Genomic DNA, 16,823 nt, shown 5'->3' with positions numbered 1-16,823 from the left:
TAGTTGATTAAATATTGTGTACTTCACCCAAAATCACACCCCATTACTCCAAAGCATGTGGTTTCTCCAGAACAGTCTCCATGTCCAAGGTCAGGAAAGGGAAAAAAAATCATTGTCAGTAGAAAAGTGATGGTAGAACAAAATGAAAGAACCTGCTTGAGAATTACCTTTAAAAAAATTTATTCCATCACAGGAGCTTCCTTTCCCTTCCAAGAAAATCTAACATGCAAAAACTCAAGTACAATCTCAGTTAATTGTCAAAGGGAGGTAGGGAGTATTAATAAAGGAATACCTTTTTCTTGGGTGGAAATGTATGTCTCTCTCCCTGAAAGTCTGAAAGAATTTAGACACTGTGAAACTATGAGTAGAATTCTCTTTAGTACCACTTTGTTCTGGATACCTTCTTGTCGAATCATGAAGGGGTACCTAGAAAACTAGACTAGACTGGAAATATTTGCTTTGGGTATATCAGTCAGCTCAGTTCTGCAAATGTTCCTGGAGCTAGAAACATAATTAACACTGGAGCAAAGAACTTGGTGGGTGTCCTAGATTTGAGTCTGGTATTTGTATTAGAAAGACACAAAGATGGAGCTTCTGACCATGAGAAGCTGAGACAGATACTCAAACACCAGGGAAAGATGTGAGTCCACATCAAGACTACAAATCACTAGAGAGAATCAGCCCAGGTGCCAGACTAAAAATATAAATAAAGAATCTTGGCTTGTCAAAGGGACACCCTTATTGTCCTAGGGAATATGTTACAGATACATGGATGAGCACAAATTCAAATACATCACAGGTGTGGGTAACAATAAAATTTAACATACATATAGTGATTACAATTGTTAAAGCGCTTTCCCACAAATAATTGCATTGAATCTTCACAATTCCAGGAATGAAGTAAAGACAGATATTTTATTAATAATATTGTGAGTCTAGAAAAGAGGTATTAAATGAAAATTATTAGGCATGTGGCAACTCAGCATACCTTGAAACCATCCCAGGGAGAGGAGGCCTGATGCCTTCACCCTTCACACAGGAGTACCCACTCCAGCATCCACCCTTCACATAGGAATATCCACTCCAGTATCCACATGGCGAGTGGGCCCACACATGATTTGGCCAGTTCCCACCTCAGACCCTCAGACATCTTTCTCACCAAGTGACTCACTCTGTGGTCAGTTAATTTTCGTGAAGGCTTCCATTTCTATAATCTTCATATACCAAAAGAAAGTCAGTTTACTTCCCCTCTTCTTAACCCCATAATGCCTTGTACTTTTCCTCTTTGGATTCTCTCTTCAAGCCCTATGACCTCTAGAATCTTCTTACCTTATATGAAAGGGAAAAAACTGTAAACACATCTCTCCACATTTTGTTATGTATTTCACCTATGATAGAATGAAGGGCAAGGGGAACAGTTTATTGGCTCCTTAATACCACACTTCCACCCTGGTACTCACGTCATCTGCTTATACCACCATGTACACTTCTATGTTTCTATCAGCCACTGACCACCTGGCCACATTCTTCAAGACATAACAGTATTCTTCTCTCCTCAACCCCAACTTATGACATCATTCTTGAAAACTTCAGTGTCTCTGAGGGATATCCACCCAACACTTTCAATCCACTATTCTTTGACCTAACATACAAAATAAAAAGACTCACTCCCACTCAATACAGACTCCCCTAAACTGCCAAAAATATATCCTGAACATTGCCATTACTACATTTTTCCACACTCCAAATCTTAACTGCAAATGTCCCATTTTAGGACCGAGCTGCCTTTCCTCCAGTGTTCTTAGGATGCTCATTTGCACACCTCTGCTCTCCAAAGGCATGGAGTCCTTCAGCTCCTGGGTCCTTCATGTCCTCACAGTCTATCAGTCTTCTCTAAAAAGACCACAAGTAATTGGCTATCTGAACTACTCACCACTAGCATGTTCAAATCTATATATGTATCTTCATACATTGCTCTCACCTGACAATCTCCCAACACAGGACCAAGGCCATCTCGGTTCCTAGAAGGTTGAGCACTCCTAAGTAAAATTGTATAACCATCCAGATTATTGTCTTAGCAAACACATGGCCTTTGACCTTAGGACTTCAACACATCTCCTCAATAATTTCACTGGATCAACATTTCTTCCTACTCTCCTTGATAATTATTTTACTTATACATCTCTATTGAGGAACCCTACCACAGCCTGCCCACCCTGCTCACTCTAACTAGACAGCAAAATTGTTTTCCTTACTAAAAAAAAGTGGTGTCCAGAAAGGTAAAAGGTAAAGAACAGAGTATGGTGTCATAAAAGCAAACTTTTCTGAAGAATCCTCTAATCTCTTTATGAGACCATTACACAGAAAAGTTCTCAGGGCTTACCCTAGGCTCTCTTCTCTCCCCATTTTCAGTATATCTCATCTGCTCTATAGCTTCAATTAGCTCCTGTATGTAAATGACTTTGAAATCTCTATTATCAGTTCAAACTACTCTCTTATGCACCATTAAAACATCAACTCAACATTTCCACTTATATATCTAAAAAGCACCTCAAATCTTCATGTTTCAAATATCTCTCTCTCGGTGGGATTGCAGACTGGTACAACCATTATGAAAAACAGTATGGAATTTTCTCAGAAAAATAAAAATCAACCTGCCTTTTGACCCAGCAATTCCACTGCTAGGATTATATCTTAAGAATCTTAAAACATCAGTATCAAAGAACCTATGCACCACAATGTTCATAGCAGCACAATTTACAATAGCCAAGAGCTGGAAGCAACCTAGGTGCCCATCGGTAAATGAATGGATCAAAAATTGTGGTACATATACACAATGGAATTCTATGCAGCAGAAAGAAAGAAGGAGCTACTACCCTTTGCAACAACATGGATGGAACTGGAAAGCATTATGCTGAGTGAAATAGGCCAGGTGTTGAAAGACAAATATCATATGATGTCACCTTTAACAGGAAGCTAAACAACAAAACAAACAAGCAAGCAGAATAAAAACAAAGACACTGAAATAGAGAACTAGGGGACAGTGACCAGAGGGGAGAGGGAAGGGAATTTAAGGGGAAAAAGGGGGAGGGATTTGGAGGAACAAATAGGAAGGACACAGGAACAAGAACTAAGGGGGGTGGAAATGGGAGGGAGGTGGGGCACATGGGGTGGGGGGGCTGGGATGGAAGAAATAGACAAAAAACTGTACTTGAAAAATAACTAAATAAAATTAATAAAAAATAAATAAATAAATCTCTCTCTCTCTCTCTCTCTCTCTCACACACACACACACACACACACACACCAATTCTCTTATCCCCTTCTCAGTAGAAGGTACCACCACCCAATTGCTTGAAATAGGAACTTGGTGGTTATCCTTGCCTCCTCCCTCAGCCTCACCCAGTTCATCAACAATTTCTATTAATATTATCTCCTGTCTTCTCCCAAATCCAATCAGTTTCCCCTATTCAAATAATGAACCCTGTTCAAATAAGGAAGCTAAAGCTGAGAGAAATTAAGATATTGCCCAATTTACACAATTAGTATAGGCAGCAGAGCCAACTCAGACTTCTATTGGCTTCCAGAGCCCATGCTTGACATTAGAGAATACTATCTCACTTGAAGGAACTCTCAGAGTCAAACATATTTGCAGGAAACACAAATGACACTATTTCAACTGCAGAATGTCTCAAAGACCAAGAAAAGAAGGCACTGGGGATAATTAACCTTCAAGAAAATCACCTAAACCCTCAAACAAAATTTGTGGTACTTTCAAGAACTTCTGTGTCTAGGGAGTACTCTTGAGGCAATTTCTACATGAAGCCAGAAAAAAGTCCTAATGCTCAGAATGAAGAGATAGTCGTACAAACAGATGAGGAATAGAAAGAGAAATACATCATGGACTTTGACCATTGAGGGGCATGTGTCATGAATAAAAATTATTCTTTGCTTTTTTAAAATTCCTTCCTTTTTACGCCACTGATATTGTAAGGTTATTTGTTACCATAGCATAATGACTAAGTCAATCTCTTCTGTTTTTGTTAAGGTTTATGTCCAGAAAGAAATAAAGATTGAAATAGCTGTAAAGTAGTGTTCTTCCCCTGGAAATTTTTTCTAGTAATTTCACTTATCCTCTTGTTAAGCTCATGTTTCTCCCTGGTTTCTCGTTTTACACTTCTCATGTCAGAGGATGTGTCCACTGGAGAGACTGAGAACAAATGCAGGTTATGGGGTAAGGGGACATAAACAAATGGCAGATTTCAGCATCCCCCGAAATGAAATTACCTTGAAAATTATGAAAAGGCAACGTAAATAGGAGCTATTGTATTGTATTTTATCATATTATATTGTCTTTATTATATTGTATCATCTGTATTATATTGTATCATCTTTCTAGACATATATCTTTATGTCGTCCTCATTGTAGCCAACCAAAATGTTCTTGCAGTAGAAGTTGCATCTACCTTTATTCACTGACTCAGAATTTTAAGTTACTTTTGGTTCAAAGCATGGGCTTTGAAGTCTAGCAGAAATAGACTCATGTTCTGGTTCTCTGTCACTTTCCAACTAAGTGACTTTGGGCAGTCTAAAATGAGGACAATAATTATATCTATTTCATAGTGTCTTATGCAACTTGAACCATCAGTAAATGTAAAGTGGTTAGTGCAGCAGATAACAGGGCTTGGTAAGTGCTAGTTAGTAGTCATAGCAGTAATACCATCATTTTCATCATATTGTTGTTTTCACTATATATCAGATAATCAGAGATAAGTTTCTGTGTATTTGATCCATAGCAGCTGGGTCTGAAAGGCAAGAGAATGTGAAGGCTCTTTTGGAAGGTGGGAGACATAAATTCCAACATACATGCACACTGAAAACTCCATGGCTCTTCTAGATAACTTATGAGTTAATTTCTAGAAATGAATCAAGAGTGATCTCTGTAAAAATTAATCTTTTTTAAATTTAATATTTACTGTTATCAAACCAAACCATGCACATTAGAGGCAGACCTTACTGCTTGCTGTAAGGCTTATGGCAAACAGGTGACAAAACACAATAGTCACCTGTGTGTGGTGGTGCAGTGGTGAACTCAAAACACAGGGTCCAGCAGAAGTAATGCCTGCTTGAGTATGGTTGGTAAGTAACAATATGGGCATAATAATTTATAGGATTTTTTGTTTTATTGAATTTTTCCTGTTTTAATTTGAACATTTCACCTAAAATGTCATATGGTCTGCTTGAGTGTGATATTATGTTACAGAATTACATACTTATGATTTTGTAGTGAAAAGGGGTGTTTATATGTGCTGGAGCCTGTATTTGTTGTTAATGGTAAGGGTGAGAGAAAAGGGCAAACTTGAATAACTCCCAGCTGGGGGGTAGGAGGCTAAGCAAACTAGGTGAATGGCAGTCCCATTAACTAAGACGGAGAAGGCTAATAGAACAGCAGGATTTCTAGCAGAGAGGGGATGCAGAGGAGAAATCTAGAGTTCTGGTTTGGATATAGAAATTTAGACAGCAAATGTAAAGCTGTTGGGTAGACAATTTATATACAGCTTAGAGATTAGGGCACAGGTCATGGGGCAAGTCAATCATTTGGAAGTCACTGGCATGTAGATGTTAAATATTTTATATTTAAATAAGAGCAACTTAGGAGAAGTGAGCTAAAAAAACTGAAGCCGGAGCCCTTCAACATGTAGAGTTCGGACTGATAAGAGTAGCCAAAAAAAGTGACTGAGAAGCAGTTGCCAGTAAGACTGACAAAGAGCCAGGAGGGTGTGGTAAGTCTGGAGTGGTTCAAGGATGAAGACATAGTCAACTGTGTACATGCAGCTCAGTTTTGATAGTACAAACTCAGCCATCCTTTATTTCCCTGCCTCTGTCCTAAATGGATCACTGTGCTTTTGCCCTTATTATTCTCCTGCACTGCAATGCCTCCTCACCTGCCAAAACCCTATCTATCCTTCATGACCACACAAGAACACCATCACCTTAACAATGCATCTCCTGACTCCACTAATAAAATATTTTCTCTTCCTTCATAATAGCCTATAGCCCATTGTATATTATATTTTATTCTGCTATAATTATATGTATTCTCTCTTCATCCTTCATGTATCACATTTGGACTATAGAATAGGCCCCCAAACCCTTCTAATGCAGCAAAGTGTTCGGCATGTGTTAGGTGCTCAATAAACATTTTCATTGAGTCAAATCCAAAATGTATACCACAAGCCAGAAAAGTATCTAAAAAGGGCAATTTCTTTTATTACTTTAAATTTCTGTTTGCTAGCATGTGTATTATCTGTGCTGAAGCCCAGGGACTATTTATACATTCCCCTGAATACATCTTAAGCTAATGGCTATTTTTAAAAAACCATTTAGATCCATCTTTCCCCCAGATGTCAGGTATGAAAACAACAAGTTGCAAAAACCCCATGGACGAAACACCCTTTACGATCCCCAGACTTCACACTGAAAAGCTAAAAAGACTGTACTGCTCTAAGCCTCAGATAGAAGTCAGGCAGGCACTGGTTCTTCAACGTTCTTGCTTCAAATGTCACCATGTACTTGCATTCTCTTACACTGGGGAGGTGGAATGTGGTAGAAAGAAGTCATTGGAAAGGCAATTGTGGCTAAAAGTTGTAGAAAGAGGAGAGAGAAACAAGTTAGAGTCAAAGTCAAAACTTTATGAACAAAAAAAATTTCTACAGGCCTAATAATCAACAAGAATTATTTGTCAAGCAGCTTTGTGCCACATGCTATAAGAATGGCTGGGACTTATGGTAAGAATGTTGACCTTTATGGTTTCCTTTACTCCTGCTCTGTTTTGCACCATGTTGTATCACTGCTATCTACCAAAACTAATCACTTTCATGGTCAATGGCAATTCAGAAAATTAGATCCTCAAACTTTTGCTAAAAAGTTTAGATCTTTACAGATATTTGTAAATAGACAAATAGCCTAGTGATTAAGGATATACATTCTTTTTTAGTTTCATATTCCAGATCTACAACATATTAACTGTATGAGCATCCAAAGTGCTTGTTTTGTGTTTACCCTACTTCCTGTACTTTCAGACTCTCGTATTCAGGATTAGAAAACTTTTTCAGAATACAAGGTAATAATTATTACAAATGCCCAATAGTAGACTATATAAGTATAAATAATTAGCCTAACTTCCCTTTGCCACCACAACAATCAAAAGCCTGGTAAACTCCTTTTCTTACTGGTGGCGCCAGTTCAACCACACTCTGTAAGGTATTGGTTTCCTTAAGTACAATGTGTAACTATCAGAACAGAAGAACAGCATGAGTAAAAACGACAGTATGGGACTTTGTGGCCTATAGATTTAGTTACTCATACAAGAACCTGGAAGGGAGAACCCCCAAAAGATTAGTCACTTTATTTTGTGTTGCAGAGCTCAATTCAGGCTAACAAAGCATTTGCCCACAAAGGAGATGGGATAATGAGAGTATTCAGTCTGGACTGAATAAACAAATGTGGTATTTGTGGGCTGACTAACGTCCTGGGATAAACCAGGCAGTCAGCCAAATTCTAGGAGTTTCGCTGAAAAGACAGCGAGCCCACACTTTTCTTCATGGACAGTGCCCCATGGGAGTATTGATGTCCACAAGGACAGCCTGGGCCTTCAACTTGCTTTAAAGATTCATCCATATTCAACTACAGGGAATTCTCAATGCTTCTGTGATTAAAAACCTGGATTAAGTGATAAAAGCTAAGTCCCTTCGTGGGAAGTGTTAAATATGCCATTCATCTCCTTTTAGAAATGTGTTATTGCTGTCCCTTTTCAAATACTACATTACCCTGAAAAGATATAATAAGGTCACTAAAATGTGACTCTGTTTCTTTCTATTTATTTATTTGTTTTATTTATTGAATGTCTTCTATATGCTCCAGGTACCGTGTAGGGTTCTGTGGATAAAACAGTGACTGAGAAAGACACAGATTATGCCCTTGGGAAGCCCCCAGGCCAGCCTTTACAATTTCAAGGGTACTGGAAGAGTAATACAATCCTGTGATATTATTTTTGATCAGAGAAAAGTATTAAAATTTGCAATTTTTTTAGTGAAGAGGCCACAAGCCTTCTGTTAAGGTCACAAAATACATGTGTAGGGAAATCAGAAATGAATAAGAGGTTTCCCTTTATCTGGCCACAAGGGTCCCCCACCATTGTGTAATGACCATAGGCATTACTTAACCCTAGGCTAACAGATTTTATTTCAAACTGCAGCTAGCGAAACACCAAGGACTATGTTCCATAAGTTCTTGACTAACTCAAGAAAAACTTCCTTGCTGGCAAAGAACTGATGCAATCTTCTATAAATCTCTAGAGCTGGTTTATCTGCCCAGATCAGAAATGGGTATGGTATGTGCAAGCTAAAAACAAAGTCCCTGGGTGATTCAATTTGCATCTAATATAAACCAAAGAGAGAAAATTCACTGTGATAACTACATACAGGAAGCATTTAATGGGTCTCCAAAAAAATCTCAAGCCTTCCCTAAAATCTAGGGTCTTATTAAGTAGTATTTACCTACATTAGGGCTTTAATACTTCCTATATAAAGATCTAATCTCCATGATTTATTTAACCTGCAGAATTCCAGTAGGAGGTTGCCAAACTGCAAATGTAGAGACTTAGTTTTAAGAGGCATTATACGTGATTGCCTTTAGAAGTAAATTCAGGTAGATTAGCAGATATTTTAAGTAAGCTCCTTCACAAATAATTGGCAAGGAATCTGGAGTTTTTGAAGTCATCAGATCAACACCAAGTTTAGCATATTTAGGTTAGTCTTGTAAACATAACTCTTTAGGAATAAGGGCATTACAGAATCAAGGTGTGGTAAACAAGCATAACCCCTGCTTAATCACTATGAAAAGTGGAGGAAGAATTGGAAGAGAAAAATATAAACAAGATGAAAAGAAGGAAAAAAAGCTACTTCAGGTTTAGAAAATAGGGAAAGAAAACCTGATTCTGTGATGATAAGCAGAAAGCAGAAGTCACCCACATAAACTCTATTTGACCAGCAGCTCACTGTGTGCCTTGAAGGAAAAAAATGAAGTGCACAGCCCACAAACCAGAGGAAGGCCTGCACAGGAAGTGGAGAGGAAGATAATAGTGCTATGGACTTCAGGACAGGATGAAGTCACTCTATGTGAGAGGTTCAAGAAAATCAAGGAGGCAATACAGACATCAAAATGTTTCCTGTAAGGCCCTGGCCAGTGTGACTCAGTTGGTTTGGAGCTTCATTCTGTAACCAAAAAGTTGCAGGTTCAATTTCAGGTCAGGGTACATAATCAGGCTTGCGGTTCCATCCCAGGTCCAGGTGCATAGGATCTCAGTCCTGGCAAGTGTGGGAAGTGACTAACTGATCCTTCTCTCTCTCACATCAATGTTTCTCTCTGTCCAGTCCTCTCTACCCTCCCCTCTCTCTAAAATCAATGAAAAAATGACCTTGGGTGAGGATGAAAAAAAAATGTTTCCTGTCATTAACTCAGGACCACAACCTGATTTCAAGCACCATGAAAACACAGATGAAGAAAGCTGGGGCCATTTTTTAAAACATTTCTCTGCTGTATGCTTGTCAGAGATGATAAGAATCACCTTTGAACACTACTCAGGGCACACACACTGAATCCCAGTGAGGTGAGCTATTCTATGGCCAGTGTTAGATTTCCCAGCAAAATCAAATAAGCAGCAAGAAATAGCAAAAAGGGCTTCCCTAGATAGTGCCAGAAAATTCAGTGCCAAAAGCCTGAGGTGGTTACTAGAAAATGTTACCGCCTCTGTGTGACTACAGTCTTTTCATTGCCAGCAAACTGCCACAGCAGAATCCAGCCAAAGTGATCACTGTTCCATTGGGAAGTGATCACTGTTCACCATGAGCTCTTGCTAACATCCCTGCCGTCTGCAAAGTAGCTAGACAGGGAAGTGCCAGTGATTCCTGTTGTCAATTAAGGAGAAATTACCCAATGGGATTTTAACTTTTAACTGGATTTCAGCCATGCTGTTTCCTTTGGTTACCTCTCAGCTGGAATTCCTTGGTAGCCAAGTTCTACTGCACTTCACATCCATAGTCATCAGAGCAGAACAAAGCAAGGAAAATTGGATAGGGGTTAGGATACCCCACTTCTATCCCTATTAGCTGCAATGCCTTTGGCCCAGCCAAGTTGCTTTTCTGTATTCCCTTGTCCTTTAATCATAAAGTGGGATGATGTAAAACTTACCTCACACAGTTACAGACATAGGAGAGAACAGATGAGCAAAATGTCATAGAACTATATTCATATATGGCTTTTGCGTGTCGGCCACCAAGATGCCATCGAGACTGAGGAAGACCCGGAAACTTAGGGGACACGTGAGCCACGGCCACGGCCGCATTGGCAAGCACAGGAAGCACCCGGGAGGCCGAGGTAATGCTGGTGGCTTGCATCATCACAGGATCAACTTCGACAAATATCACCCAGGTTACTTTGGGAAGGTTGGTATGAGGCACTACCACTTAAAGAGGAACCAGAGCTTCTGTCCCACTGTCAACCTGGATAAACTGTGGACTTTGGTCAGTGAGCAGACACGGGTCAACGCTGCCAAAAACAAGACCGGAGCCGCTCCCATCACTGATGTGGTGCGATTGGGCTACTACAAAGTTCTGGGGAAGGGAAAGCTCCCAAAGCAGCCTGTCATTGTGAAGGCTAAATTCTTCAGCAGAAGAGCTGAGGAGAAGATTAAGAGTGTTGGTGGGGCTTGTGTGCTGGTAGCTTGAAGCCACATGGAGGGGAAATCATTAAATGCTCACAAGTGCTTTTGTCTTCTGGTCTGAGCGTAGGTTCTTTGGCACCTCTGCCTGTGTGTCAGAAACCTGCAGGTTCTAGGAGTTAAAGGTATGAGGGCCTGGGCTCCCCTGAGAAAGAAAGTATGCAAGAGTTAGCACCAGTGCTTAGAGGCCTTGGTCTGTTACCTGAACTTCTCATTTATAAAGTGAAAGTGGTAACTGTTGGTGGTGTGTGTGTGTGTGTGTGTAGACAAATATAAAATAGTTGAAAGGCCTGTCTGCATTGTGTACTCTGAATTTACAATGAGTAGAAGAGTGTACCCTTAATTGTTCCAGGGGGCTTACAAGGGGTTGACTCAATTCTGATGGGAGCATGGTCTTTTTAGGAATTGATGTGTCATGTTCTACAGAGAAGACTAATAAAGTCGAGGTGGTTCTTTGGGAAAAAAAAGAACTATATTCATATATGCATAAGTGCATGTACGTATATATGCACGTGTATGTACATATATAAATATACATACAATTTTTCTTTCTTTTTTAAAAATATATTTTATTGATTGTGCCATTACTGTTGTTCTATTTCCCCCTTCATTCCCCTCCACCCTGAACACCCCCTCCCCCACCATTCCCCCCCTTTAGTTTATGACCACATGTCTCAAGTTAGATTCTATATTTCCCCTACTATTCTTGCCCTCCCCCCTATGTATTTTCTACATACCGTCTATGCTACTTATTTTCTGTACCTTCTCCCCCCTTCCCCTCCTCTCACTCCCCTGTTGCTAACCCTCCATGTGATCTTCATTTCTATGGTTCTGCTCCTGATCTAGCTATCCCCTTAGTTTGTTTTTGTTTTAGGTGTGGTTGTTAATAACTGTGAGTTTGCTGTCCTTTCACTGTTCATCTTTTTTATCTTCTTTTTCTTAGGTAAGTCCCTTTAACATTTCAATGTTTTACAACTGCATAAAAGTGAGGTGTAAATGTGACAAGTCCCTGGATAAGTTATCTGGATAATCTTGGCATTTTCGAACAAAAATTTTAGGGGAAAAGATATTGTCTAAATGTTCAGACTTTTCTAAGTTCTTGTGATGGAATCTACAAAAACTGACTTTTGATTGCTGGGAGACCAGAGGCAAATATTTTGAAAAAATTAGCTACTAAGATATAAATGTTTATATTATGCTGGCCAATCTATGAAGCACTTTGCAGATATTATTTCACTTCCTGTTCATTACAATCTCGTGAAGTATGCATTATTTAATAACATTATACATTATGCCTAAGTTTATGAACAAATTTATTGTTTGAACAGATATTCAAACTCAGGTCTGTCTGACGTCAGGGTCCTTAGTCATAGAGCCTTCTAACTCTGTGAAGGAAACCATGTTTCGTTTTTGCCCCTATTTGAGGCTTTAGCATTTTTTTTTGCTATTAGAAGTTGACCAGTATGCTCTGGCTGGTCTGACAGCCAGTCTCTGTTGGCCCCTCCCACAAGAGCAGATGGTATTTGGACAGTGACAGAGAGGGACTGGTGTGGGAAAAGAGTTCTAAAAAGAGGCGGCAAAGCTTTATGAGGAAAGCACCCATAGGACTTATATTCAGTTCTGAAAGAACGCATTTCTTGGGAAAATGCTGCCACAAAGGTTTAGACAGAACAAGAAAGACATTTCCTATATTCTCTGGCCATTGCATTTAGACTAAACATACCTCAGATGTGGCAATGAGCTGTTCAGGAATTTTGTTCAATTAGGAGCAATATCTAAAAGGTTGTTTCCTCAGATGGTTTCTTTTGGAGTTAAAATCGTTCCAAATAGCTATACCAGTTTTGTTCTAGTAAGCAGTACTGACTCAGGAAATGTTTCTGGTATGCTTCATCATAATGCTTGAAGCCCAGAAGAACCACAGAGCATATTAGCCCAGTTACTAGAAGTTATGTGGAAACACCAACTGGAAAAAGTTTTAACAATAGCATTTTAGAAGTGAGAGTAATAATAAAAACTAAATAGCTGATATTTTGGGAAAGCAAGATTGAAAAGCATAGTGCTACACCTCTTACACAAATTATTTCCTTTGAATCTTGCCATATCCCAGTAAGATAAACACTCTGATTCCCATTTTTAAATATGAAGACTAGGTTTGCCTTCAATATTTCTCACTGTCAAAACTAAATAACAAAGGAAGGTAGAGTGGGCCAAGTGTAATGGAATATTTTCATATATGCCCTCTCCAACCTCCTCATTTTTCCAATGTTCTCTCAAATATCTTATTCTATCATCCACGGTGGTTTTAAAAAATCCATTCATTTGTTCTATTGCTTCCCCAATATGGATTGTTGACTCAGTATACCCCATGAAATTATCCAGAAATTAAAAACAAAAGCATTAAAACCTTTAAAAAGGTAATTAAAGACATTCAACTTAAAAGGACCTGAGAATGGTCCTAGCCAGGTGGCTCAGTTGGTTGGGGCACTCTCCCCTACACCAGAAGCTTGCAGGTTTGATCCCCAGTCGGGGCACATACATAGGTTGCAGGTTTGCTCGCTGGTTGGGGTGCACACAGGAGGCAACCAATCAATGTTTCTCTCTCACATCGATGTTTCTCTGTCTTTCTCCCTTCCTTTCTCTCTAAAGTCAATAAGCATATCCTCAGGTGAGAATTTTTTTAAAGGACCTGAGAATAAAACTTTGACCCCAAGAAAAGGGTATATGAAATTATTAAATTAATTGTGAAATCTAAAAACCCAATGGAGAACTCTGCCAGACTAACCCCATAAACAGACTTTCTCTGCAATTCAATAGAAATTATTCCACTGGAGTTATGCTAAAGAGAGATGTTGTTGAGAAACACAGGATGAGAAGAGTTAGGTCAACATGATGAGGAGTTTTCGTTGGAATGCACGTTTGGCCAGCTCCCTCCCTCTCAGAGCCTGCCCCAGCTGAGAGATTTCATATCAGTACCAACCTTAAAAGCACATGGCTTCCTGGAGAAATGGGGATAATACAAAAAGATACTCACAGGATGACAGTGGCAAGTTAGTTGTTGATGAAATCCAGCTCTAAAATATACTCAATTACTTATATCATCATTAGGGTTTCCTACTTAATGTTTTCTCATCCAGTATCTAAACACAGAAAAGCTGGATTTCAAAATCTCCTTACAGGGAAAATATTTAGGAGGGAGTTATATAATAGGCCTTTGTTTCTAATTTGTTACTAATTAGCCATGCTTTGCAACATATTTTCTTTAATACTGTGTTAGCAATAAAATGATATAAGAAGTTTTGTATGAAAAAGGGAAAAAAGAAAAAGGAAGAAAAGAATTAATGAAATAACCAATGACATAAAAAAATAAATTTTGTATAATATAAATTTAATCTATAAGAAACATAAGTAATTATAATAATACATTCCACAATTTGTAATAAAATACACTATTATAAGATACTCTGCCTATTTTATACTGTTTTGCTTCATTACTCCATCACAAATGGTAAGTAAGTGCTTTACCTTCCCAGTCCCTGGAAGCATGGAATTTCAACAGTGTGGACAGGTGTCTCTTCAATACATATGTCAAAGTTAAATCTCAGAAATCATTGCTGCCTTCTCACCAGTTCACCAGCATCTACACTTTCCCTCTAAAATTTTGGGAGGATGAAATACTTCTATCAGCACATGAGTGGACGCAGAGTGTGTTTTCTTTTTGTCCACACCTCGTGCAAAAACATACAAATATTTAACTCTAGAGTTTGTGGAAAATTGTTAGGTAGAGAAAAAATAAGGAAAAGAAAAAAGAGGAAAGAAATTAGCAGGAAGGGAGAGTAGAACTTAGGCAGACAAAAGATGAAAAGACTTTTATCTATTAGTATCAAGAGCTCATCTACATTGCCTGCATTAAATTTTTATCATAACTCTGGATGTAATTTGGATCACCCTCATTTTTTCAACAAAAGAAAAAGTGGGACTCAAAGAAATGAAGTACACTATGCTACTAAAAAATGTCAACCCCAGGATTTAAACTTGGGTCTCTGTGATTTTAAAAATACCCATTTTTAATGTATCTCATTACCTCTCTTTCCAAGAGGACGTTCCTATGACTTATGCTTTCAATTATCCAAGTACAGATAACATATATCTGGTGGAAAGAAAACAGAAGTCTTTTTATTGATCCCTACAGTTGAGACAGGTTTATTCTCATTGAAAGAGAGACCAGATAAGAGGCACTTGTTATTCCTATGATTTGGCTATGACCCAAACATAGTATATAGTTCCTAATCCACATTCCTACATCCCTTTATCACCTTGAACTATGTGTGATGAACAAGTATGTTGAATAAGGTATACCTCTACTCAATAAATAGAATCTAGTTGTTCCACCTTTAATATTAGCATGGATGCATAGTTTAGGCATCTGCACCTGATCCTCCTGCCTTTTTCCTCTTCTGAAGCAAAAATCTGTACAAAGTTAAGTCTCTGTGACAACCTTAGCAGTTCCTTGAGGGCAGGCAGACAGTCCAGTGGTTAAACACAAGGGGTTGAACTTATCTAAATTCAAATTCAGCCTGCATCATTGATGTGACCTTGGAAGGGCAAATTATTTTTTCTCTGATCTTTCTGTGACTCCTCAATCTCTAAAATGAGGATAATAAAATTTCATGGAGTTGTTATTAAAATTAAATGAAATAATATGCATAAAGTTCCTAGCCTAAGAAACCTAAGACCTAATGGTGCCTAAGACATAATGAGAAGCAATACATCATTCCTGTATTATTGCTCAGGTCTAGCTTATAAACTGTAACAGTATTTTGAGGTGCTTTTAAGGTCTAGGAAATCATTGTGATGGCTTCCATTTGCTAAAAAAAATTTTATCTGGAGAAAAAGAAGCCATTCAAAAAAGCTGAGAGTTTTCTAAACAGACCTGAGCTATTCAGGTCATCTCATTTTTTTTCTTATGTTCTAGGTCCAGTGCAAACAAAATTGCACCTATTAAATACTTAATAATACAGTCAAATAATTTATTTTAAGTCCAATTTGTGACACTACAGTGTGGTATTATATTATTGTGCATCTACATAAAATATTGTTTAATGAATGTGCATGGTCATTAATGAGGATTTTAAAGACCTTGGACCACAATTTTGAGCAATTTACATCATTTTCTAGTGTTGTATTTTCACTTTTATGGCATACTACCAAATTGATATGGTTTCAAAATCTTGGTGAAAAATAAAACCTCCAAGGATAACTGTAGACTTAAATAATCCAGTTTTTGCCCTTCACTGTGGCAAAGATCAGGAGCAGCCATTTTATTTTACTACTTCTTCCATCAAAACCACAACTACCTCTAGCACCTAACTTATTAGTGTTCCCCCAACTTAGTCTACTTCTTCAAAATTAACTGTTGAGGAGTTCCAGCCAAGACGGAGGCATAAGTAGAAATGCTTTATTTCCTCGTGCAGCCAAAAGAAGGATAACAACCAACTTCAAAACAAAAAACAACCAGAACTGCCAGAAAATAAAACTGTATGGAACTCTGACAGCCAATGAGATAAAGAAACAGTCATCCAGACTGGTAGGAGGAGTGTAGACAAGCAGCCAGGCAGAGAGGACACAGCAAGGCAGCGGACCACATGGGCAAGGCAGGAGCTGGTGGACCAGGTGCTCCCACATTAGTTTGCAGATAAGCTGTGAGGAGCAACTCTGGAGCAAGACAGACAGTGAAGTCCAGGGTTTAAGCACAGGAATCTAAAGACTCAAGACCTCCAGCTAACATCCTGTGGGGGCTGCAAAAACAGAAGAAACTTCCAGTCTCACAAGAGAATCAACTGGAGAGGCCCACAGGGTCCTAAAAAGTACACAAACCCACCCACCTGAAAGGGCACAGTCTGCTTGTGGGAAGCAAGGAAAGTGATGGAAAGTGGGGAGAGAGCCAAGAAAGCACCATTGCTCCCTCTCTGGCCCCTCCCCTACATACAGCACCACAACACAGCAAAGATGGTTGCCCCACCGTGGTGAATATCTAAGGCTCTGC

General features: G+C 38.8%; 1 protein-coding gene across 1 annotated transcript; it reads left to right on the top strand.

Moving 5' to 3' along the window:
* Positions 1–10,324: 10,324 nt before the first annotated feature.
* On the top strand, positions 10,325–10,833 carry LOC128626061 (60S ribosomal protein L27a-like). Its single transcript, XM_053656496.1, has one exon. The coding sequence runs from the start codon at positions 10,341–10,343 to the stop codon at positions 10,785–10,787; it is 447 nt and encodes a 148-aa protein (XP_053512471.1). The 5' UTR covers positions 10,325–10,340; the 3' UTR covers positions 10,788–10,833.
* Positions 10,834–16,823: the final 5,990 nt, after the last annotated feature.

The sequence above is a fragment of the Artibeus jamaicensis genome, unplaced genomic scaffold, assembly GCF_021234435.1.
Source record: "Artibeus jamaicensis isolate MK-2021 breed Jamaican fruit bat unplaced genomic scaffold, CSHL_Jam_final scaffold_1964, whole genome shotgun sequence".
NCBI classification, from domain to species: domain Eukaryota; kingdom Metazoa; phylum Chordata; class Mammalia; order Chiroptera; family Phyllostomidae; genus Artibeus; species Artibeus jamaicensis.
Note: the sequence above shows the minus strand (reverse complement) of the source record. Positions and strands in the feature narration are given on the sequence as shown.